Genomic DNA, 24238 nt, shown 5'->3' on the forward strand with positions numbered 1-24238 from the left:
GCAGTAGTTTTTAACTACAAATTCATTCAGAATTCAGTTGTTTACAGCATACAGAGAGAACATTTTCTGTTTTAACATACAGGTAGATTTCTTAGAAGCAGCAAAAAGCTTAAGGAGATCATGTTTTAAGCAATAAATTTTAAGTAGAAATTAAACGCCAATATAATATTCCATTTCTAAAGTTCTCATCATATTCAGTTTCAAAGACATCTAGAGATCATTACAATACTAAAGGATATTTTAGCTTTCAAATTTCCACATGAGATGAAATCAAGAACATATCTTATTTCAGACTAATGTTATGTAAATAAATGTGATAAAGTAGGATGACGTGACCCCAGGCCTTCAAAGACTATGCCAAGGGAAGGCTAACTGGTAGGTTTGCCCCAATTGGCATGATTAATTGCCAGTATGAAAATTGGGGGTGTCCAACGACTAATCTTAGGTCACAAGAATAATTAGCAGCTTGGCCACAAAATGATGCTACACCAACTCTTGAAGACAATGGACCACAATATGAAGGGCATACAATCTGCTTGGATTAGGGAGTACTCACCGTGATGAAGTTACAGATCCCAGCTACTATAAAGCGATCATATTCTCACCATCTTCTCAATCTCCACATAACAAAGTGTTCAGCAGGATTTTCCTGCTTCTCTGAGCTCTCACTTTCCTCTCTTTTATAAAGAAATACAATACATTTATTTACTACTTACCACACTAAACTGCTGGTCAGACCATAAAATATATGTAAAATACAACAAAATTCAAGATACCTAAACTTTTAGATAAGTTGGTCATTGCATATTTTCTGATTCAAATTAATTTTTAAGTCACTCTTAAGGACACAGAACACAAGTACATAACAGATTAAAAGCACTATTAACTAGAGTAAAAAAAATACTTCATTTAAGATGATCAGTTGAAAAATTCAATGAAAATTTTTAAAAAATATGTATCTATTTTTGTCAGATATCAAATGAATGAATTAAAAGGTCTTTAACAAATGCCTATTATGTGCCAAGCACTGCACTAATAGCCAGGGACACAAATACAAAAGCAAACTGTCTTTGTCTACAAGGAGTTTATAAGGCATGGTCACTATTCCATAGTGGGCAAATAACACCAGACTTAAGAGTCAAGAAGACCCAAGTTTGAATCATACCTCAACCCTAAACAAATAACTGAAATTCTCTCTCCATTTTAGAAGAAAATAATTGCACTATAGAAATGTTAGGTATTATTGTAGCTGCTATGGTTATTCAAATGAAGGAGTTAACAAAAATGGGATAGTAAGGAGGAGTGAGAATATAGGAGAGCAGACGCACACCATTTTCTCTTAAGAACAATAGGGATGGGGCAGCCAGGTGGTGCAGTGGATAGAGCACCAGCCCTGAAGTCAGAAGGGCCTGAGTTCAAATTTGACCTCAAACACTTAACACTTCCTAGCTGTGTAATCCTGGGCAAGTTACTTAACCCCAATTGCCTCAGGAAAAAGAGAGAGAGAGAGAGAGAGAGAGAGAGAGAGAGAGAAGAGAGAGAGAGAGAGAGAGAGAGAGAGAGAAAGAAAGAAAGAGAAAGAGAGAGAAAGAAAAGAAGGTGATCTCCAGGATATGCTCCTTGTTAAGAAGATGGCCTTGGAAGGCAGTAGAAAGCAAAGAGAAGCTTGTCTGGGATCTGCCCTAACAATGGGCCAGATGAAGTGAGAGAGTGACCAACCAATCAAGACAGAACAATAGGTATGATCATTTAGCTCTGGCAGTTTCACATAAGTTACATTTTCTTCACTTAAATTTATCAATTCACTAAAAGCTTTCCAATGTCATCCATGTATTTCTTTTTTAAAAGTTACAAAAAATTGAAATGTAGCATTTACTTGATAATTATCAAAAGAAAATATTATATTTTAATTTTCTTTATTAATGAATTGGCATGCTGATTCTCAAGTATAACATTTAAATAATTTGAAGAAATAAGGCATCTATTAAGTCAAACTATTTTTTCCCAAGTAGTTCTATTTCATATCGAAGTCAAAATCTAACAGCAGAAAATACACATAAAATAACTGTGTATCCACAAGCAGCAAATATGGCTATTTCATAGCAGAGTAGTCCAGTGGGATATAGCAGTAAATATAAACATAAGTCTTTATTGCAATGCCATCTTTGGGATATTCAATTCTTTACACAAAATACTAATGCTCCTTAAGAAAAAGGAAATGAATTGTTTTTTAAAAGCTTGAGATGAAACAAAACAAAAAAACTAAAAAATTGCCCATGCTAACACTAAGTAAACTGCATTACTGTTTTACTCAAATTCTCCACACTTTGCAATGGGATTCAGTTATTGTATGTAGAGGTGTTAAGTCAAAATATGTTAAGGGGAGGGGAATCTTTGCTTATTTTACTTTACTTATTTACTTATTTATATGAGAGTCAAAACCACATAAAAATCTATTTAAATGATGTAGAGTAGTCAAGGCACTAGGTTTATATGCACACAGGAAAACTGTTTTTACCTACCCGATTTTTTCAATATACTTTCCCAGTCAGAGAAATCTAACCAGAAGAAAGTCAGTGAACTTTTAAAAAAGCACATACAATCTATATTACTGGGTATATTTATCATACATAGGCAAACAATATTTTTATCATAGCAAAATATTTACAAATGGTTAATCACTAAGTTCTTTTCCAAACCTAGCTAAACATTCCCCTCACAAGGTTGTCTCAACCAATGTACTTTCACAATAATATTTTTAATATATTATAATCGTAGCTCACTAGTATGAAGAAATATCACAAATTCCATGGAACTAACTACCCCTACAGAATCATCACCTGACACTTCACATGAAACACACAAATGAAATTAGGCCATTGTACCTATACTGAATTGATCTTAAGTTGTCTCATTTGAAAGAAGAGAAAAAATAGTAGCAGATTTCCTATTTTCACAAAGTAGTAGGGCCCCAAAGTAGTTCTATGCTATATTGGTATCACATGGGTAACGATTCTTTCTAGTAATATTCAACTATAATTGAATATTGGTCAATGACAAGACCATATGATTAAATCCAGTGACAAAAATAAAATCAATATTTATTACGTATTATCCTACAGTAGGAACTTAACATATAAAGAGAAAAACAATTTTTGCTCAAGAAATATATATTTTATTAAAAGCAGAGTACAACATGTACATAGTTAAGTATAACACCAAATAATATGAGGATGGTCTAAGTACTAACAACTGAGCTAGCCAAGTGGGAGAGAAGATTTCTCAGAATAAATGCAACAGATCTTGCTGAAAGCAAATACTTTCTGCGAGTACAAAATTTAGTGCAGAAATATGCACTTTGCAATATGACCTGACAGTACTTAAAAGTACCCATTTTGACTCCACCTGTGCATTTGATTGATATAATTATTTATGATAATATATGATTTATGTAACATTCACCTTTAAAGAACTCAAAATACTGAGTCAGCCTGTTCCAAAAGAAAAGGTGTAATTTATCCCCTTAAGGAAAAAAATCCAAAATAAAGATTTAAAAATGTAATTTAATAAAATATAGAAAGCAAGAATAATTATTCCTATTTTACTAATCAGAATTTAGTTACAGAATGGTCAAGTTACAGTCTAGATCAGGGCTTCTTAAACTTTTTCTACTTGTGACTCCTTTCATCCATGAAATTTTTACGTATCCCAGGCATATAGGTATATAAAATAGCTATTTACAAATTAAACATTTACTGATAATAAACCATAATTTTGTGATGCACACACATTTTGTTATGAGACTCCATATGAGATCACAAACCACAGTTAAAGATGCTAGATGACTGGTCTGAAAGAAATGACGCAGGACTTATAAAATAAATTTAGATATATTAGATCATGACTTCTGAGACGTCTTCTAGTTCCAAACTTACGATCATGGATTCTTGTGAGAGAACAGTAATTTTAAAACTAAAAAGTGTTATACAAATGTGAGCTGCTACCATGATTAAAGTTAAAGGTTTGAACTAAGGTTGGTGTTAAAAATTATGATTAGAAGAAATAGTAAATGCATCCTTTTCAGACCACGATGCAATGAAAATTACATTCAACAAAAAGCCAGGGGAAAGTAGACCAAAAAATAATTGGAAACTAAATAATCTCATACTAAAGAATGATTGGGTGAAACAGCAAATCATAGACGTAATTAATAACTTCACCCAAGAAAATGATGATAATGAGACATCATACCAAAATGTATGGGATGCAGCCAAAGCAGTAATAAGGGGAAATTTCATATCTCTAGAGGCCTATCTGTATAAAATAGAGGAAGAGAAGGTCAATGAATTGGGCTTGCAATTAAAAATGCTAGAAAAGGAACAAATTAAAACCCCCCAGTCAAACACTAAATTTGAAATTCTAAAAATAAAAGGAGAGAGCAATAAAATTGAAAGTAAAAAAACTATTGAATTAATTAATAAAACTAAGAGTTGGTTCTATGAAAAAACCAACAAAATAGACAAACCCTTAGTAAATCTGATTAAAAAAGGAAAGAGGAAAATCAAATTGTTAAGTCTTAAAAATGAAAAGGGAGAACTTGCCACTAAGTCAGAAGAGGAAATTAGAGCAATAACTAGGAGTTACTTTGCCCAACTTTATGTCAATAAATTCGACAACTTAAATGAAATAGAAGAAAACCTCCAAAAATATAGCTTGCCCAAACTAACAGAGGAAGAAGTAAATATCCTAAACAGTCCTATCTCAGAAAAAGAAATAGAACAAGCTATTAACCAACTCCCTAAGAAAAAATCCCCAGGACCAGATGGATTTACATGTGAATTCTATCAAACATTTAAAGAACAATTAACTCCAATGTTAAATAAACTATTTGAAAAAATAGGGATTGAAGGAGTCCTACCAAACTCCTTTTACTACACAGACATGGTACTGATACCTAAACCAGGTAAGTTGAAAACAGAGAAAGAAAATTATAGACCAATCTCCCTAATGAATATTGATGCTAAAATCTTAAATAAAATATTAGCAAAAAGATTACAGAAAATCATCCGCAGGATAATACACTATGACCAAGTAGGATTTATACCAGGAATGCAGGACTGGTTCAATATTAGGGAAACTATTAGCATAATCAACTATATCAATAACCAACCAAACAAAAACCATATGATCATCTCAATAGATGCAGAAAAAGCATTTGATAAAATCCAACATCCATTCCTAATAAAAACACTTGAGAGCATAGGAATAAATGGACTTTTCCTTAAAATAGGAGCATATATTTAAAACCGTCAGTAAGCATCATATACAATGGGGAAAAACTGGAACCCTTCCCAGTAAGATCTGGAGTGAAGCAAGGTTGCCCACTATCACCATTATTATTAAATATTATATTAGAAACACTAGCCTCTGCAATAAGAGTCAAGAAAGAGATTAAAGGAATTAGAGCAGGCAATGAGGAAACCAAACTATGACTCTTTGCAGATGATATGATGGCATACCTAGAGAACCCCAGAGTTTCTACTAAAAAGCTATTAGAAATAATCCATAACTTTAGCAAAGTAGCAGGATACAAAATTCCATTCAAAATAACTGTTGATAGCATAACATATTTGGGAATCTAGCTACCAAAGGAAAGTCAGGAATTATATGAGCAAAATTACAAAAAACTTTCCACACAAATAAAGACAGACTTAAATAATTGGAAAAATATTAAGTGCTCTTGGATAGGCCGAGCAAATATAATGACAATACTCCCTAAACTAATCTATTTATTTAGTGCTATACCAATCAGACTTCCAAGAAAATATTTTAATGATCTAGAAAAAATAACAACAAAATTCATATGGAACAATAAAAAGTCGAGAATCTCAAGGGAATTAATGAAAAAAAAAATCAAATGAAGGTGGCCTAGCTGTACCTGATCTAAAATTATATTATAAAGCAGCAGTCACCAAAACCATTTGGTATTGGCTAAGACATAGATTAGTTGATCAGTGGAATAGGTTAGGTTCACAAGACAGAATAGTCAACTATAGCAATCTAGTGTTTGATAAACCCAGAGATCCTAACTTTTGGGATAAGAATTCATTATTTGATAAAAACTGCTGGGATAACTGGAAATTAGCATGGCAGAAATTAGGCATGGACCCACACTTAATACCGTATACCAAGATAAGATCAAAATGGGTCCATGATCTAGGAGGCATAAAGAACGAGATTATAAATAAATTAGAGGAATATAGGATAGTTTATCTCTCAGACTTGTGGAGGAGGAAGAAATTTGTGGCCAAAAATGAACTAGAGACCATTATTGAACACAAAATAGAAAATTTTGATTATATCAAATTAAAAAGCCTTTGTACAAACAAAACTAATGCAAACAAGATTAGAAGGGAAGCAACAAACTGGGAAAACATCTTCACAGTTAAAGGTTCTGATAAAGGCCTCATTTCCAAAATATATAGAGAATTGACTCAAATTTATAAGAAATCAAGCCATTCTCCAATTGATAAATGGTCAAAGGATATGAACAGACAATTTTCAGATGATGAAATTGAAACTATTACCATTCATATGAAAGAGTGTTTCAAATCACTATTGATCAGAGAAATGCAAATTAAGACAATTCTGAGATACCACTATACACCTGTCAGATTGGCATGACAGGAAATAATGATGAATGTTGGAGGGGATGCGGGAAAATTGGGACATTGATGCATTGTTGGTGGAGTTGTGAACGAATCCAACCATTCTGGAGAGCAATCTGGAATTATGCCCAAAAAGTTATCAAACTGTGCATAGCCTTTGATCCAGCAGTGTTACTTCTGGGCTTATATCCCAAAGAAATACTAAGGAAGGTGCCAAAATGTTTGTGGCGGCCCTGTTTGTAGTGGCTAGAAACTGGAAATTGAATGGATGCCCATCAATTGGAGAATGACTGGGTAAATTGTGGTATATGAATGTTATGGAATATTATTGTTCTGTAAGAAATGACCAGCAGGATGAATACAGAGAGGCTTGGAAAGACTTACATGAACTAATGCTGAGTGAAATGAGCAGAACCAGGAGATCATTATACACTTCGACAACGATATTGTATGAGGATGTATTCTGATGGAAGTGGATTTCTTTGACAAAGAGAGCTAACTCAGTTTCAATTGATAAATGATGGACAGAAGCAGCTACGCCCAAGGAAAGAATACTGGGAAATGAATGTAAACTATTTGCATTTTTGTTTTTCTTCCCGGGTTATTTTTACCTTCTGAATCCAATTCTCCCAGTGCAACAAGAAAACTGTTCGGTTTTGCAGACATATATTGTATCTGGGATATACTGCAACATATTTAACATATATACGACTGCTTGCCATCTAGGGGAGAGGGTGGAAGGAGGGAGAGGAAAAATTGGAATAGAACCAAGTGCAAGGGATAATGTTGTAGAAAAATTACTCTGTCAATAAAAAGTTATTATAAAATAAAATTAAATTTAAAAAAATTATGATTAAATATACTTTCGGTTTGTTTATGAGATCAAATCTAAGGTCAGTGAACAGTGACAGAAGAAGGAAAAGATTCCCAACATAATTCCTATTTTTCTTTTATCACACAATCTAGAATATATTGCTTTGATTTTGTTACTCTATCAAAGAATTTTTTAATGTGTGAAATGTCTTTTCTTTTTTCTTTTCCTCCTCCTCCTCTTCCCCCCCCCCCCCTTTGGAGTTAAATGATCTGTCTAGGGTCATACAGCTAGGAAGTGTTAAATGTCTGAGGCCAGATCTGAACTCAGGTCCTCCTGACTTCGGGGCTGGTGCTCTATACAGTCTGCCATCTAGCTGCCCCTATTGTGTGAAATTTCAAGAAATAAAGTACTAAAAGAAAAAAATCTTAAATGAAGTAATATCTAAATAGGAGAAAAAAAAGTTTGGTTAAAAGATAAGAACCACCAAAAGGCATATTTCGATATTATGGTGACTGCAAGGGTTTCTTTTTTTATTTCAAACTTTTCGAAGCTAAAAGGAAAAAGCAAAATAACAGTGTGCAGGTCTTTTAAAAAAACATTAAAAAGAAAAAAAAATGGCCCAGATAAGAAGTACTAGTCATGGATCATCTGTGATGAATTAAAAGCACCCTATTACTTGGTGAGGTAAAGAAGTAGACAGTACCTTTCTGAAATAAACATATCTGAGAATGTATTCTCATGCTTTTCTACCCTGTGCTCTTAAGAACAAAAGACACTGGAAAAGTTTGGTGGGTGGACACCACCAAGAAAATTACTCTTGTCAGATGGATTTTTTGGAGAAGCTTATGTGAAAACAAATGTTAGGTCTGAGAAGCCAATCCTTTCTTAATAGGAAGTCTTTAAAAAGTTGCTTCTTTTAAGTCTTCATCTTCTGTGTTACAGGATCATATTGTACTGAAGCCCAAATGTCTACTTCAAAGTGATTTCCACTAACCAAGGAAAATACTGTTGTTGTTATGGTGCAAGACTACTTCTCTTTACTATAAATGCTACCATGTTAACAGTCCCCAAAATACTTACTAGCTGTATTTCTGGGAAAGTCACAATCTTTGTTGGCCTCAACAAAGTTGTTTCCTCAACTCTAAAATAGGCATAACAACACCTATCTCCCAGGGTTGTTGCGAGAATGAAATGATATAATATTTGTAAAGCACTTCATCACAATGCCTGGCACACAAAAGGTACTATATAAAAATACTAGCTATTGCTGTTATTACTATTATTAATAAGTTAATATGAAAAGAATAAAAGAAGTTAGAAAAAGTTATATTATATTACATATCATCAACACACAAGAAAATATGGAAAATAGATGAATCAAATGATGAAAATTAATGTTCTGTCATTTTAAAAAAAATCCCCCCAAAGCCAGAATATATTCCCACATTTTTCATTCATATGGTAGGTACAATGTGGGAGTAAGAAATGGAGCAAACTTTAACTCAATAGGTAATTCTGTGAAATTAAAGAAAAATACTTTAAGAATAGTTTTGCAAAAATGTGCAAATAAGTAGTGACAGACCTAAGAGTACTTTTCTAGCAGTCAATTAACCTATTATCTAAGTAAATTCACAATATCTGAACAATTCTAAAAAAAAATTGAAACTTCCCATTTATCTCTTCTTCCTTCTCAGAACAGATGTGAATATTAGTTATTCAGAATCAACCATGGACTATTTGGAAGAAAATGTAAAATAGATGCAAATACGACAATTATGACATTAAAGTAATATACCCAAGGTGGATCCCTTCTTTCTAGTGCTGTTCAAATATGTTCAACAAATGATAATGATGAATATTGGAGGGGAGTGAAAAAACTGGGACACTAATATATTGTTGATGGATCTGTGAATGGATACAACCATTCTGAAGAGCAATACAGATCTATGCCCAAAGAATTATCAAACTGCATACCCTTGGATCCATCAGTGTCTCTACTGGGCCTGTATCCCAAAGAGATTATAAAAAAAGGAAAGGATCTGTGTGTGCAAACATGTTTGTGGTAGCCCTTTTTGTTGTGGGAAGGAACTGGAAACTGAATGGATGCCTATCAGTTGGGGAATGGTTGAATAATCATGGGTATATGAATGTTATGGAATATTACTGTTCTATAAGAAATGACAAGCAGGATGATTTCAGAGAAGCCTGGAGAGACTTACAGGAACTGATGCTAAGTGAAGTGAGTAGAACCAAGAAAATAGCAACAAGAAGATTATGTGATGATCAATCCTGATGGACATGGCTTTTTTCAATAACTTAATTTAAAAATACCTATCACAAATATAACTTGTGCTCTACTTTTTCATCTGACAGCAACTTAAGTTACACTTCTCAACACAGCACTGTTTTTGCCCCTGACTGTCCACTTTGCTATATACTTAAGTAAACTGAACATACTAACTTATTCCCTCCCTGCATCTTGCTTAATCATTCCTGATATTATGACTAATCAGTTTCTCATTATTAAATATCACCAAGTTTATCATGTAGAAGGCACTCGAGACATTACAGAAGGAAAAAAACATTTATTAAGAGCTTACTATGTACCACGCTGTGCTAAGAGCTTTACAATGCTACCTCATTTGATATGGGAAACAAAGCAGAGTAGTCATGTTAGTCCTAGAGGTATTCATAAACCTTTTCAGCACATTATCCCCATTCAAGCATTCTATGTAACTTCCAAACTAGACACTTTGCTGTTTCTTATATTCAACATGTGATCTCTCACTTCTGTGTATTTATACGGAACACGAAATTCACCCTCGATATCTGCCTAACAAAATCCTTCTTTTCCTTTGTCAGTTCCCTGATTTTCCCAGATGAAGTGTTCTCTCCCTCCTCAAATAATTCTCAAACAGCTGACATCAATCTTCCTTCTGTCCTCATCAAGCTCTACCTTGGGTCTCTTCATTACATGTATCTTTAGATATGTTACTGCCATACCCCACCAGTAGAACAGAGGCTCTTTGAGAGCTTCATTTTTGTGTCCTCAGACACCTTACATACAGCAGGAAGATTAATTTCACAGAATTAAGTTGCATTTTAATTGATAATTTTTATAAGTAAAAAATTTCTATTCCTCTGTTTAATTGCTTAGTTTCCTCCTTTATATTATAATTCTTTATATGCTTAAGATTCTAAAAGTACTTGAAATACTACTCATTCCATTAGTTCACTGAACAAATATTTACTGAATCTTTATAGGAGATGCATCATGGAAGTATGACTTCAATTGTGTATGTGTGCGCTCATGTATGTGTGTGTATGTGTGTGTGTGTGTGTGTACACACACACATATATATATTAAAGTCTACAAATTATTTTATACCAGGTAGAGAATAGGCAAAAGGTAAAAGGATTTTGTTCCTTTCTAATCCCAATTGGGTTAAAAATAGCTTTTTCCCTAATGGTTATACTGTCCTTTATTCAGTTATACAGTAATACAGTAATAAAAATAGATGACTGATCTCAATACATTATTGGGGAGAAAAAAGAAAGATGGATCTAAGAATCAGAATTTAATTTTTTGTCATTTTCTGCTCAGAAAAAATACCAGCTGGTTCATAAACAGGTAATTCATCTATCAAGAGTATAGTAGGTGTTGTGGTCTAGTTTTGTTTTAAAAGTATCTCAGCCTGGGAATTCAGTGGTTATTTTTTTCTTAATTTTAGCCTTATAAAATACTTACCAGGTTTTAGTAATAGCTGCAAAGCATCCCCAACAGCACCAAGGACCTAAATGAATAATGATTCTTTTACCACCTTACACCTTCTGTGTAAGCTTAGGGGGGGAGGTGGGAGGGGAGGAGGGAGAGATGGAAAAGAGGGACAGAAATAACTCACCTGCTCAACCCCTGAGTTCAGAAGCTCAAGAAATGAAGATGAAGATAAACAGGGAATGAAGAGAGTCCTTCTAAATTTTGTCCAAGAGTCCAGAATATAAACTTGAGCAACTGGTGAAGGACTAAGTGCTTTCCCTCTAGGATAATGGCAGAGTTTGGGATTTAACAACTCTGACTAACAACTAGGGATGTGAAGGATGCCTGCTGAATTGCAACACAAGGATCTGCTTGAATTGCTGGTTGCAGGGAATGAACTGTAACACATTTTAGCTGCCAACTGCTGCATTTCTGAAATAGGGTATTTCAAGTACAAGGGGGGGGGGAGGCTGACTCTTGCCATGCCTCTTTCCCAAACTGCTAAAATGTTAGTCTTCTCATTGTACAAAAAAGGAGGCAAGCTGTTACTGTTGAAAAATCAATATCCTTCCCAGAAAGGTGTTTGTGACTCCTTTTTATTCTTAGTGTGATTTATTCTGAAATATATGTTCAATAATAGTTTTTTCCCCAAAAAGTTATATACTTGGGATCTAATTTTCAATTATTTTTCAACATAAAAAAGAATTCTAATACTAGTTCATGAGCCTCCTTTAAAAAAATTATATATGCATTCAGTTATTAAATAACCTTATTTCTTAATGGAATTGTTCCTTGTTATGTTTCTATATAGCTCAACATACTTTTCAGATACCTTCCCCCAGACTCCTGGTGAAATATGCACAGTGTCCATCAAGGATTTCCCTTCTAGGTCTACAAGCTGTCAGAATATTTTCCTAAATAGAAACATGACCCCACCCCCACCTCATTACTTCAACTCTCTCCCTCTCATATACATCTACCTCTGAAAATTTTACCATGAGAGGAAGCTCCCACGTCCCCCGATATCAGCCTAGTTTAAGGGAACAAAACCCAGCTTGCCAGCAGTCAGCCTTAAACCTTTGTGTCTGTCAGATGAAAGAACAAAAGGCAGAGCTCCGTCCCCATCATCCCCACACCTCCTCCCCTCATGCACACCGATACCTCTGGATAAACAGACACTTTACACAACTGTTCGGAGAAAAAGGAAGCTTTACTGCAGTCAACCAGAGCTTTCCGTGAGCAGAAAACACATCCACATCCACACACGTGCCGGCGCAGAGGACCCACCTTGGAGAGCTGCCTCCTGAGGCTGAAGCGCTGAACCATGGTCAGGATCCCGAGTCTGCACACAAAGCGATCCAAAGCCGGCAGGGAGAGGATTCTGACAGCTCCTCAGGAAAGTCTGAGGTAAAGCATCCTGAAGACTGTCAGAGGACAAGTCCGAGGGATTTCCCCGAGTCTTGGCAAACTTAGAAGCACTTCATTGTTCTGTCAAGACCCACTGCAAAGCCTCCATCCAGTAGGAGAGGGAGGGAGGGGCGGAGGGAGGGTGCGAAGGAGGGGGAAGGGAGGAGCAGAATCCTGGGGCTGAGCACCGGGTGCCAAGCTCTTTTAGCACTTCCTGTGAGTCAGCGGCGAGGGGTCCGGCCGACCCACCACCCCTCCCTCCGCTTCCTTGGAGTCATTAGGCCAAGATGCTGCCTCGATTCCACCTGAGCCCGCCGGTCAAGGGGCGGCCCAGGGGGCTGCATAGGGACTGGCAGAGGCCGGGGGTTATAAAGCATCTGCCACCCGCGAAGAGGTTAACCGGCAACTGCACAACTCCTCCTCTTCCTCCTCCCCTGGAGCCCCGACGCCTCCCAGCTGAGAGTGTCATCTTAAGGAGGCAGAACCCCCTTCCCGCCATCCCCGTCAGACCAACGAGGGGAAGCCCTCCGAGTAAAAGGAGGCGGCGGTAGAAGGGACACTGACAGTTATGGCTTGCTCCCCCTGAGCTGGGAGGCCCTAAGGCTTTGTCTGAACCGAGTGGCCAAGCTTTCCCCTCTCCTCACGGCGGGGCGGGGGGAGGAGTGGTGGGCACCTCGGGAACGAAGGTCAAGTGACTTCCACTTGCAGACAGGACTTGAATCCAAGGCCTCCAGAGGACTGCCTAGCTCTCGGGAACAATTCGGCCGTGAATTATGAGGAGGGATTAAAAAAAAAAAAAAAAAAAAAAAAAAAAAACCCACACAGCCGGACGGGCACTGCCAAAGACTGGCAAAGTCCGGCGCTCGGGCTTGTTTCACTCCATCTCCCGGGACCAACGTGCTTGCGGACAGTGTCCCTGAAGAGAGCTGGGGACCTGCTTCCCAACTGCTCCATGCCTTTCCCACGCCCAGGCACAAGACACTCAGTCTGAAGATAAGCCAGCTCAGGCAGGGCAAGAACTTGCCTTTGGCTGCTTTTTCCTGCCCAATGAACCTAAGGCCACTTGGCTGCATGACTCTGGACAAAAAGTCGTTTCCTTTTCTCCTGTGAGAAATGGAGCAAAAAATGCTCACAGGACACAGACAGCTCAATGTCCCTCAGGTTATTACTGACATAGCGCAGAACAGCATCGGGAGCAGAGGCCACGCCTGGAACTGCGAAGCCCTGGGGTCAGGCCCCACCTCTGACCCACATTAACCACGTGACCAACCCCACAGTGCCCCAGGTTTTGAAGATGAAAAGTTCAAGAGCAGCTGAGAAAGTACTCAGAGACAGAGGAGCTGGTGGAAGGCGTTTGCACTCAGGAAGCTGCCTACACCAATGAAATCGCAGGCCCACTCAGTCCCCGAAGCCCCATTGATACCCAGCACTCTGTGATTATCAAAGTGCTGTACAAATGCAAGCTATTATTGTCTCTCCCTTATCCGATCCTTCTCACACACCGTAGCACACCACTCTCCTGCTTCAGAAGTTCGTGGCACTGACTCTGGCTCCAGCCCGCCTTTGCAGACGCTTCTGTTCCAGTCAAACCGACCACATTTTCCTATTCTATACTTTTGTCTAGATTGTCCCTCAGCACCAGAATATACTTTCCTCTCACTCTGTCTCTTAAAACTTCTGCTTCCTTCAGTGCTGTCTTCAAGGAGAGCCAGCCTGATCATCTGCACCCCATCTAGGTGTACCTTGTTTCTCCAAGTTTCTCCAAGTAACCATTCTTGAGGTCACAGGTAACTTTATTATTGTATCTCCAGCTCCATGAGCAATGTCCATCGTGCATGTGTTGCCATTGAGCTGTATCAGTCATGTCCAACTCTTTATGACCATTTGGGGCTCTTCTTGGCAAAGAGACTGGAGGCGTATGACATTTCCTTCTCCAGCTCATTTTACAGAGGAGAAAACAGAGACAAGCAGGGTGAAGTGACTTGCCCAGGATCACCAGGAGCTAAGAAGTGTCTGAGGCAGATTTGAGCTCAGGAAGAGAAATCCCCCAGATATCAGGGCCAGAGCTCTGTGCACAATGGTGCCTTTCCTTTCTATAGGGATCTTTCCATAGTACATGATGGGCACTTAGTAAGTTTACTGAATATATGAATGATCACTGCCACCTAATCTAAGAACAGAAAATTGACTGATGGCTAATTCAGAGATAAATTAATATAAAATGGGATATTTATCTTCCCAATCCTCAACATCATTAAAGTTAAATGTTAAGTTTTTCCTAAGGTAGAATCCCTTAATTTGAAAAAAAAAAAAAAAAAAAGGCAGGACTCAATCTACTTTATCTTAAAGTGCTACCCTAAATTGTCTCTAACTATCTCTAAGAATTTCACAAAATCCTAAAAGCAAAAGTAATTTAAAATATCTTCAATGTATGGTTCTTGTAGGAAAAATGTTAAAAATTCAAGTAAATAACAATTCAAAAACAATATTACCAAGTTTTCCCCAGACAAGTTTGAGAATGAGATCATGCATACTTGCCTACAACTGTCTATACTGGGGGAAAAAAACAACAACAAAGAAAAGAGAGTAAAGTACAACAGTAAGGCAGGTCATATGTTCACAGATTAGGGTTGTAAGATATCTTAGATATCAATTAGCCCAGGGTTTTCCAAGCTAGGATGCAGAAATTTATAAAAACAATACAGGGAATATTTGTTAAAAAAAAAAACAAAACACCCACAACATTTCCTTATTGAAATGTTGCAGAAACTTATAACCATTTTTTAAACCAATTAAGTTACAAAATATTGGGTATACTCTTGAATAAGAAAAATTAATCTCTTTTTATGTATATGCATGGTAAATGCTAGAATTTATTTCCTTTTTCAATGACTAGAGGTATAGGAAGGTAGACATGAAGTAGAAAGGACCAATGAGGATGAGATATGATCTAAGCCGCCCATTTTACATGAACAAACTGAAGACCAGAGAAGTGAATCAATTAATGAACAATTTATTAAACACCCATTATGTACCAGGCACGATGAAGTGACTTATTAACCATCACATAAGTATTATTAGATAGTGAGAATTCAAATCCAGGTCCTCTTACTGAAAACACAGCATTTTTTCCAATGCACCATGAGACAGAATACGAACTCTGCATCAAATATCACTGTTAAAATCTGGTAGAAAGGATATATAATTCAGAGATATATAATTTGGAGAATTCAGAAGGTTCTGTACTTCACATTTATTCATGTCTGGGTCATCCATTAATCAAAACACAATAGATTAAATGATAAAAGGATATGAATTGTTTCCAAAAGAGGAATTCTAAGGTATAAACAACCCTAGGCAAAAACATGTTACAAATCACTGATTGGCAGAGGAATGGAACAGCTTTGAGATCCCATCACACAATAAAAACTGGCAAATAGAATAAAACTATGGGGGGAAAGTAATTTGATAGAGAAGAAATACAAGCCTAATAAAACATTCTTGGTAAAGCTACAATTGGTACAACTGTTCTGCATACCAATTTAGAATTATCCAAGAAAAATAATTAAATTGTTCATTTCCCTTGAACTAGCAATCTCACTACTGGACATATGCTTCCAAGGAAGTCAAAGATAGCAAACAAAGTCAGACATATAAGCAAATATTTATTGAAACACTTTTTATGGAAGGGGATGTAATTGATTTTACATGAATGTAATGAACGATCATGCAATAATAAATGAGAAATTTTAAATTTAAAAAACTGAGATATGAATTGATGCAAATTCTTGTAATGAAAATATTAAAATGAAATAAAGTAAAAGTTTGAGCTAGTAAAAACCCAATAAGGGTTCCCCCAAACCAATGTGGAAGCATAAGCCTCTGAGAAGTAGGGGAGTACAGAGGCAATATGTGCCACACATATTATATAGGGGTGCTACCTGGTTTGTATCTGACTAATTATTTTTCTTTGTTATGAAAAAAAGTTCCATTCAGATGAAGGTAAGAAAGGAGTGAATTGATCTAACCATTCTGGAGAACAATTTGGAATTATGCTCAAAGGGCTATCAAACTGTACATAACTCTTTAATTGAGCAGTATCACTATTGGGTCTGTATCCCAAAGAGATCATAAAAGAGGGGAAAGTACCCATATGCACAAAAATGTTTGTGGCAGCTGTTTCTGAAGTGACAAGGAACTGGAAATTGAGGGGATGCCCATCAGTTGGGGAATGGACGAATAAGTTATGGTGTATGAATGTTATGGAATATAATTGTTTTATAAGAAATGATGAAGAAGCTGATTTCAGAAAAGCCTGGAGAGACTTGCATGAACTGATGCTAAATGAAGTGAGCAGAACCAGGATAACACGGTACACAGTAACAGCAAGATTATGTGATGATCAACTGTGATAGATTAGCTCTTTTCAACAATGAGATGGTTCAACGGAGGTGGAAGGTGAGGGATGGAGGTAAAAAAAAATTTTTTTCGCACACAAAGTCTTACAAAAATAAATGCTGAAAACTATATATGTATTTGAGAAAATAAAAAACTGAGAAAAATAATTTTAAATTAAAAATAAGCATCAGACAAGATAGAAAGAGTCTAGAAAAGATATTAGGCTCAGCAAACTATTTGTATATTAGAACTGACATGCAACTAACATTTTTTGTAGTCTGTGATATATACTACATCTTTATTGATTAAACTCTATATAAAATTAATAAAAAACTGTGTTAACACTACCTCTTTGGGTTTTTGATTTGAGTGGGGAATTAACAAAAATAAATGAACAATAATCATTTTTACAGAATGCAAGATCCTTTAATTTTCCTGGATTGTAAATTTCCATATGTAACAAGTAGTCAAATTATCTTAGGGAAGCTTTCTGGAATTCTCCAGGGAGAAGGCCCCCTGTCAAATAACTGAACTATATTTCAAGTAAAGTCCTAGAGATGAGAAATACCGATCTCCATTAGCAATGCCCAGTGGTCTATTCAGACCAGCAAATGCCAGTTATAAATACTAAACTACACATTTCTTCAAGATCAGACAGAACCCCAGGGATTTTTCTATCTGAAGCAAGCTTCTTTGGACAGCTGTTAAAGTAACAACACACTTTATTTAGATTTAAGTCTAATAAGCAATGCTTAATTTTATACTCATAAAAATTTAAAAATAGGATAGAGGGGTACTACAACTATTACTAAATGTAAGCCCCAGATTATAATGTTTTCAATACTAAACTAAACCTCTGGAACATAGAATGGCCCTCACTTAGTGCCACAATTCCAAAGATGACAAATGATTTGTTTTATCCCATATTTTAATTTGGAGTGGAGGGAGATACTATTGATGACATTTTTAAAGGAATCTCTTAATTAAACAGGTGCAATCTTCAAAATCAGTTCCTTCAACTATTATAAGTATTCAGTACAGATTCTTTAATTAGTTAGACCTAGGAAGGAGAGGGTAATAGGAAGAGAATAGGAGAGAAGATAGCAGTAAGAAAATACTGAAACTAGGAAGATGTCCAGGGACAACTGCACAACTTTGGAGTGTTGAGTCCTGAACCTCTTCTAAAAACTCTTTTTTTGCATGCTACTGCATGCATGCATGCATGATACCTATAGTACCATAATAAGACACTGGAAAGGCAGCCCTGAGGTAATGGAGAATAGTGGAAGAAGTGAGATTAGAAGAGAGGGAGAAGGATCAGAGTGTGGACTAGACTATGTTTGTCATCTTTACAACGCTTTAAGATTATAAAACTAGAAAGGATTCTTTAAAACATCAGTATACAAAACAAGAACTAAGCCATCATTTAAAGCTGAGCTCAAGACATACTATAGTCTGGACAGTTTGTTAGTGGCAGAACCAAGACCTTATGGACCTATTGGAATCCAAAACTGTTTCTTAGAGCTCATTCTACATAATTTCCTTGTGAAAATTAGATAACTTAGGATTTAAAAGGACCCGAACAAAAAATCTCCTTTACAAAATAACAAGTGTTCATCTTATTACTGAATAGTAGTAGTACTGAAGGGGAACCCACATCCTACTGCGGCAATCCATTTCACTTCTGGATGACCCTAACAATGCAATTCAAGAAGGAAATGCTATTTAAATGCTGTAGAACTAAAATGAATTCTTTGTGCAAGCCACAATACTAGTAATGGAGATATAAACATAAAACCCCAAAATAGCCAGTACCCTCATAAATATAACCATTTATTGGAGGATATGACAACTACATGACAACTAAAATCATCTGAGAAAGAAGAAAACACTAACAATGAGGGGGAATTGGAAAGAAGGACTACTAAGTAAAGGAAGGGTTATGCTAAAGAAAAGTTCTTAGAATAACAAAGTCCCAGATCTTCTAAGACTTAAAAATTATAATCATAGACAAGTTATAGATCATCACATCATCAGCTTTAGTTTCCTCACCTATAAAATGGGTTATCACCTGCCTAAAAAAATCTATCTCACAGAATCTGTGGAGTTCAAATCAGGTAATATATATAAAGAGCTTTTAAAACTTTAAGACATATAAATATCAGTTATCATTATCATCATTTATTTTATTCTTATATTTTTTATGGATTCCAGATAGAAATAGGAGGGTGACAAGTTGCTACATTGTTATTTTTCTATTTTTAATGTTCTAAAGACACTTAACAAATGGGCACAATTATTTCTTTTGGTAAATGAATAAATATATTGAGATGTACTCCTATTACTTTTCCTAAACCTACCTAAATATTTCCCAGTTTCTTCTGCTGCATCATCAGCCATATCATGTTTCCCTGAGTGTTCTCCAAGGCTCTTTCTTAAATTGCCTTTTCTTTTCTCTTTATTATTTCTCAGTAACTTCATTAGCTCCCATGGATTTAATTATCATTTCTAATGTAGACAACTAACTAATCTCTTTCAAACTGGATGTGCCAAAGACTTATCAAACTCAACATGTCCAAAAATGAACTCATCTTCCCCTCCAAATACTTTCCCCTTCTAAACTTCCCTATCTGTGTTAAAAAAAAAAAAAAAAACAAAAAAACTCTATCATCATTGTAGTTTTCCAACCTTGTCAGGGGTCTCAACTCTTCACTTTCCCACATAGTACCTCAGATGTCAACTCTTCCATTTCTACTAACACATCTCTCTCCTCTTTTCTAGCTCAGTTACCATGCCTCCTGAAATCCTAAGTTATCTAATTTTCACAAGGAAATTATGTAGAATGAGCTCTAAGAAACAGTTTTGGATTCCAATAGCACAGCAATGAAGTCCTGACTAATTTTCCTGTCTTATGTTTCTCCACATTGCACTCAATCCTGCACAAAGTTGCCAAAGTCACTTTCCTTATATATACCTGACTATGACTCTTCTACTCTAGAATAACTATAAACTCCTTTGATGAGCTGCTAAAGCCCTTCACAAACAGGCCCTAGTCTATTCTTCTAGTCTAAAAGGATGTTCTCCTTTTTCAAGGCCCCTTCTCTTTCTCATCCATGGCACAACACCCGTGGTTCTGCCCTGATGCTCCCCATACAGCATGCAAACAACAACACCTTTTTGTATGGACCTTTTCTTGACCCTTACTGTGCAGTGCCCAATAAAACACATGTGATGGAATGCTACTGTGCTGTAAGCAATGAGAGTGTATGTGTGGAGGGGATGGAGGGTGAGGGGGGAAAGCAGCTAAACAATGCAGTAGATAGAGCACTGATCCCGGAGTCAGGAGGACCTGAATTCAAATGCGGCCTCAGACACTCAATACTTTCTAGTTGTGTGATTCTGGGCAAATCATGTAAGCCCAATAGCCTAGTGGATGGATGGATGGGTGGGTGGGTGAATGGATGGAAAGACAAAAAAGATTAAGAAATAAGTAAGTGAGGGAGGCCCTTGTCAAAGAAAGCTGAGAAGACATGTATGAGGTGATGCAGAGTAAAGTGCGCACAACCAGGAGAATAACTCATACAATGAAAACAACTTAGTAAAGACAAACAACTCTGAAAGACTTGGGAACTCTGATGATTAGTCATAATTCCATGACCTAAATGATGGAACATACAACCCTACCTCTTCATAGAGAGATAAAGAATCCAGGTGAATGAAAAATGAACCCATACACATTTGGACATAGACAATGCAGAAATTGGTTTCTTTCTTTTTTTTTTTTTTGCATCTGAGATTTTTGCTTTTCTTTCACTCCCAACAGGTGGATGAGAGGGAGAAATTAAGGTAAAAGGGAAAGAAGGTAGATTTTTGCAGACTAAATAAAATAAAACATAACATAATTTAAGAAAAAAATTGTCTCGCAGGCAGTCATGTTGGAGATAAGAGAGACTATGCCAGTTTGAATCTCTGTGTGTGTGTGTGTGTGTGTGTGTCTGTCTCCCTTTCTCTCCTTCTATGCGTGAATATAAATCAAGCTTTGCCTTCTAGAAACCTTAGGGGAAAAAAAGAAAATAACCAAGACTGAATTAAGCCACTGACATGTAATATATATTGTTCAAACCAACACAGTCCTTAATAACATGTATACAGCATGTTTTAGGAATTGGAGAAGTAGTTTGAAAGTAAGTGGTCTTTATTTTTCATAATAACATTTTATTTTTTCCAATTATATGTAAAGACAATTTTTAATACTCAACAAAACTCTGAGTTCCAAATTTTTCTCCCTTACTCTCTTCCTTTCAATTTTCCCTAAAATTGTAAGCAAATTAATAAAGGTTTTATATATGTACAATTATGTAAAACATTCCTTATTAGTCATGTTGTGAAAGAAGACACAACAAAAGAAAAAAACCACAATAAAAATAAAATGAAAATAGTACACTGGATATGGATGGTATTTTCCATTATGCATCCTTTGTAATTGTCTTAGATAACTGTACTGCTGAAGAGAACAAAGTCATTCATAGTTGATCATTACACAATGTTGATGATACTACGTACAGTGTTTTCCTAGTTCTGCTCATTTCACTTTGCATCAGTTTGTAAAAGTATTTCCAAATTTTTCTGAAATATGCCTGCTCATCATTTCTACATAGCACAATAGTTTTTCCATTACATTCTTATAGCATAGCTTGTTCAGACATTCCCCAATTGATTGACATCCCCTGAATTTCCAATCTTTTGCTATCACAAAAAGAGTTGCAATAAATATTTCTGTGCATGTAGATCATTTCCCCTTTTTATGATCTTTTTGGGATACTTAGTAATGGTATTGCTGGATCAAAGGTATGCACAATTATATAGCCCTTTATGCATAATTCCAAATTGTTCTCCAGAAAGTTTGAATCAGTTCATAATTCAAACAGCAGTGCATTAGTGTGCCGATTTTTCTACATTCTCTTTTAAAATTTATAATTTTTCTTTTGCCATATTAGTTAATGTGACAGGATGAGGTGATACCTCATAATTATTTTAATTTGCATTTTTCTAATCAATAGTGATTTAGAGCATTTCTTCATATAATTACAGATAGCTTTGATTTCTTCATTGAAAACTGCCTATTCCATGGATCCACACTTAACACCATATATATACCAAGATAAGATCAAAATGGGTCCATGGTTTAGGCATAAAGAACGAGATTATAAATAAATTAGAGAAACATAGGACAGTTTATCTCTCAGACTTGTGGAGGAGGAAGAAATTTCTGACCAAAGATGAAGTAGAGATCATTATTGTTCACAAAATAGAAAATTTTGATTATATCAAATTAAAAAACCTTTTTACAAACAAAACTAATGTAAACAAGATTAGAAGGGAAGCAACAAGCTGGGAAAACATTTTCACAATTAAAGGTTCTGATAAAGGCCTCATTTCCAAAATATATAGAGAATTGACTCTAATTTATAAGAAATCAAGCCATTCTCCAATTGATAAATGGTCAAAGGATATGAACAGACAATTTTCAAATGATGAAATTGAAACTATTTCTACCATATGAAAAGATGCTCCAAGTCATTATTAATCAGAGAAATGCAAATTAAGACAACTCTGAGATACCACTATACACCTGTCAGATTGGCATGACAGGAAAAAATAATGATGAATGTTGGAGGGGATGCGGGAAAACTGGGACACTGATGCATTGTTGGTGGAACTGTGAACGAATCCAATCATTCTGGAGAGCAATCTGGAATTATGCCCAAAAAGTTATCAAACTGTGCATAGCCTTTGATCCAGCAGTGTTTCTACTGGGCTTATATCCCAAAGAAATACTAAAGAAGGGAAAGGGACCTGTATGTGTCAAAATGTTTGTGGCAGCCCTGTTTGTAGTGGCTAGAAACTGGAAATTGAATGGATGCCCATCAATTGGAGAATGGTTGGGTAAACTGTGGTATATGAATGTTATGGAATATTATTGTTCTGTAAGAAATGACCAGCAGAATGAATATAGAGAGGACTGGTGAGACTTACATGAACTGATGCTAAGTGAAATGAGCAGAACCAGAAGATCATTCTATACCTCAACAATGATACTGTTTGAGGATGTATTCTGATGGAAATGGATCTCTTTGTAAAAGAGAGCTAATTCAGTTTCAATTGATTAAGGATGGACAGAAGCAGCTACAGTCAAAGAAAGAACACTGGGAAATGAATATAAACTGCTTGCATTTCTGTTTTTCTTCTTGTGTTATTTATACCTTCTGAATTCAATTCTCCCTGTGCAACAAGAGAACTGTTCGCTTCTGCACACATATATTGTATCTAGGATATACTGCGACCTATTTATCATGTATAGGACTGCTTGCCACCTGGGGGAGGGGGTAGAGGAAGGGAAGGGAAAAATCAGAGCAGAAGTGAGTGTAAGGGATAAGGTTGTAAAAAATCACCCAGGCATGGGTTTTTTACTGATACTGCATTGATGCATTGTATCAGTTATACAATACTGTATACTGTAAATATAAAGTTATAATTTATATCATAAATGTAATAATAATTATTACAATAACAAAAGGTTATAATTATTAAAAAAAAGAAAACTGCCTATTCATAACCTTTGACCCTTTATCAACTGGAGAATGGCTTGTGTTTTTTTTAATTATATTATAGCTTTTTATTTACAAGATATACGCATAAGTATTTTTTCAGCATTGACAACTGCAAAACCTTTTGTTCCAACTTTTCCCCTCCTTCCCCCCATTCTCTCCCCCAGATGGCAGGTTGAACAATACATGTTAAATATGTTGAAGTATAAGTTAAATAAAATATATGTATACATGTCCAAACAGTTATTTTCCTGTACAAAAAGAATCGGACTTTGAAATAGTGTATAATTAGCCTGTGAAGGAAATAAAAAATGCAGGCGGACAAAAATAGAGAGATTGGGCATTCTATGTAGTGGTTCATAGTCATCTCCCAAAGTTATTTTGCTGGGTGTAGCTGGTTCAGTTCATTACTGCTCTATTGGATCTGATTTGGTTCATCTCATTGTTGAAGAGGGCCACGTCCATCAGAATTGATCATCATATAGTATTGTTGTTGAAGTATATAATGATCTCCTGGTCCTGCTCATTTCACTCAGCATTAGTTTATGTAAGTCTCTACAGATGGCTTGTGTCTTTATAAATTTCA

The 24238-nt window shown here is 35.8% G+C and overlaps 1 protein-coding gene across 6 annotated transcripts in view; it reads right to left on the minus strand.

Moving 5' to 3' along the window:
* The window catches only part of TMCC1 (transmembrane and coiled-coil domain family 1), a 265689-nt gene that overhangs the window by 127889 nt on the left and 113562 nt on the right, over positions 1-24238 (minus strand). Inside the window, exon 1 of one of the 6 annotated variants that reach the window (XM_051982871.1) lies at positions 12527-12630. The exons of the other annotated variants lie outside the window; for them this stretch is intronic. Within the exon in view, the coding sequence (XP_051838831.1) occupies positions 12527-12565 (39 nt within the window). The 5' untranslated portion in view covers positions 12566-12630. Of the gene's footprint in view, positions 1-12526; positions 12631-24238 lie in introns of those variants that run through there. 6 annotated transcript variants of the gene reach the window in all.

Source organism: Antechinus flavipes, chromosome 1 (assembly GCF_016432865.1).
Source record: "Antechinus flavipes isolate AdamAnt ecotype Samford, QLD, Australia chromosome 1, AdamAnt_v2, whole genome shotgun sequence".
Taxonomy (NCBI): domain Eukaryota; kingdom Metazoa; phylum Chordata; class Mammalia; order Dasyuromorphia; family Dasyuridae; genus Antechinus; species Antechinus flavipes.